The 2,579-nt window shown below is 39.9% G+C and overlaps 1 protein-coding gene across 2 annotated transcripts in view; it reads right to left on the bottom strand.

Annotated features, from left to right (window-relative positions):
* Positions 1-7: 7 nt before the first annotated feature.
* Positions 8-2,579, bottom strand: part of Bre1 (E3 ubiquitin-protein ligase Bre1) — an 11,767-nt gene continuing 9,195 nt past the window's right edge. For both annotated transcript variants that reach the window (XM_022855827.2, XM_022855828.2), the window contains exons 10-16: positions 2,274-2,468; positions 1,997-2,089; positions 1,606-1,737; positions 1,253-1,429; positions 811-909; positions 459-560; positions 8-161 (exon numbers count right to left, since the gene is read on the bottom strand). In XM_022855827.2, coding sequence (XP_022711562.1) covers positions 12-161; positions 459-560; positions 811-909; positions 1,253-1,429; positions 1,606-1,737; positions 1,997-2,089; positions 2,274-2,468 — 948 coding nt within the window. In that variant the 3' untranslated portion in view covers positions 8-11. The remainder of the gene's footprint in view (positions 162-458; positions 561-810; positions 910-1,252; positions 1,430-1,605; positions 1,738-1,996; positions 2,090-2,273; positions 2,469-2,579) is intronic.

The raw sequence follows: 2,579 nt of genomic DNA, 5'->3' as shown, positions 1-2,579 counted from the left end.
CTACAAATCATTTATGACAAGTAGAGTCGATGGTAGTCATTGGCTCCGAACGTTGCGTTGCACTTGGGGCACTTTCGTTGCCGAGTCTCGTAGCGGGTTTTTAGGCAATCGTAGCAGAATACATGATAGCATTTCGTCAGAACCGCGTCCTTCTTTTTTACCTATGTATTGTATTGTGTAAGAGAAATTTTCATTAGCACTTACGTCATGATTAATTAGCGATGAACTAATTTCGGAATCTTACTGACTATATGTCGCTTCCACATTCGTACCTAAGTATGCATATGAGTACGTGGCCGCTATATAATAAAAAAAAAAAAAGTAAAATTCACTACCCCGAGAACTGTTGCCTATAAAGCGCTAGAGCTACGGACATTCCAATGCCTCTATTAGTCAGAACTAGCGGTGATTTCACTCTGGACCTTTTAAATGAATGTGTGTAGCATGCAGTACTGTACCTTGCAGGATGGACAAGTTAAAGTTTCCTTGTACTCCCGAATCTCTTCCAGCAGAACCTCGTCTGAGTTGGTAGCCAGCTCGAACTTTTTTGCTCTTTCCAACTAAAACGAAAGTTAAAATTTCTGGTCAACAAAACATTTTATAATGTTCGAACATCCAAACTCCATTAGAAATTTGTAGAAAATGTTTTCATCAAAGAAACTGCACAACGCATTATACTGTACACGTTTTTTTTCGTAAAAGAGTTGAAACGGATCGTACGAGTAGGTAACATAAAACAATTCTCGTATCGTAAAAAGTACTGAATGCGGAACGGTGTTAGTTCAAGTTATTTAACAGTAGTGGCAACACCTTTCGTTTAAGGGACATAATCTCTTCTTGGAGTCGACGGCTCTTAAATGCCTCGTCACGATACGCTCCAGCTTTATCCGTAACCGCAGTCTGTGCGTCCTGAAAAACAAATAATTTTCACACAATAGTCATAAGGACATACTACTATGTATTTACTAACCCACAAATCCATACTCACAAAAAAATATTGTTTACAAAACTATAAGAAAAAGAAACATTTGGCAGGTTCCATGAACGAAGACGAGGACGTCCACAATATAGATGCCTTTTTGATTTTCATGTAATAATATCTACAGTATTTTTCAGAACACGAACATGAGGTCACTGGCGAATTCCCTGCAACCAAATATAGGCAATTCAACAACGAAACTTCTACCAAGCTTTAGCAGTTAGGCACTTGTGGCATATCGTTTAAGTTTTCTCATACGGAACTACTAGTTACCTTGAGTTGTCCGAGGTACTTCTCGAGATGGAGCTTGAGGTCTGCGGCCGACTGTGCAGACTCAAGCGCTTTCCGCTTGTGAAGCTCCATACATGTTTGCCGCAAGTTAAGCTCTTTCTCAGCCGTCGATAGCTGAGCCTGTAAAAGTCGTTCCTTTTCTTCTAGCTTACGCACGACCTATAGACCACAATAGACCGTGCAAATGTCTCTAGTAAGTTCACTGTACTGCTAGCAATTTAGTGGCGTTAAAATATATGAACAAATTTGTACGCTTTAAAAACAGTGTAATAATCAATAGAGTATTGAAATTTGGCAAGTGGAAAATTTGCCTTGATGATATGATTAAGACAAACCTGATTTTGAGCTTCCACCTGGGATTGCAGCGTATTGACTTGTTCCTGTAGCATCAGCTTTTCTTCCTTAAGGAGCTTCTGCATTTGTGATGCCTTAATACGTTCACTCATTAATTTGAAATTTGCATCATCCTATAAGTAATGAAATCAATGAGCCTCTGAATTAAATTGTATCTGAGAAATTGGAACTTGGTGGTTTGCCTGTGGAATACCAATATCCTACATCATGTAAAGGCATTAACGGATTCGTTCGCAATTTGGGTTGAAATGCTTGGAAAAAATTAAGAGAGCCCCAGTAATATACTACGAACACTAAATTACTTTGAATCTTCCGACCAGATCCTATTAAGTAGTTTCTCTATAATTAAAAAGCATTAATGCATAAACATGCCTTTTCTTTTAGTTGCTGTATAAGTCGCTGATTCTGCTCCTGCATATCTTCGAATGCTTGACCCGTTAGCTCCATCTCTTGAAGGAGAGCATCCTGCAGAATGTCGTTAACAAAATATAATTAATGCCTCAGCTGCTAGGAAAGACGCCCATCCATCCCACTTGTTCGGGAAGTCCACCGTGCAGCTGGCATTATAGACACCAACATTTTCTAAGGCTTGCTCCTCATTTCTGTTAACCACTACGGATTCGGTGCTAGTAGCAATAAACATGTTTACCTCTTCCTGTTTTTGTGAAGCGATGCCCTGTTTGAGTTGTGCGACCTGTTCTTCTAACGCTTGAATTTTTCCCAAAGCCTCCTCGTCCGCCAACTTTCGCCGTTCCTTTCGTTCGGCCTCGATTAACTTGCGAAGTTGCTCTTTCATCTGATCAACTTCGCTTAGTGCTCGCTTTTCTGCTGCCAATAGTGTCACCTGTACTCATCACCATCATCGAAGAGTATCGCAATCGTCCACCAAAGAGAAGATCGACCAAAGAGAAGCAAATTTACAAACAGATCTGGAGAAACATACACACACACATAT

Source organism: Varroa jacobsoni, unplaced genomic scaffold (genome assembly GCF_002532875.2).
Source record: "Varroa jacobsoni isolate VJ856 unplaced genomic scaffold, vjacob_1.0 scaffold_231, whole genome shotgun sequence".
Taxonomy (NCBI): Eukaryota; Metazoa; Arthropoda; class Arachnida; order Mesostigmata; family Varroidae; genus Varroa; species Varroa jacobsoni.
The sequence above is the reverse complement of the archived record's forward strand: the minus strand, read 5'-3'. Positions and strand labels throughout refer to the sequence as shown.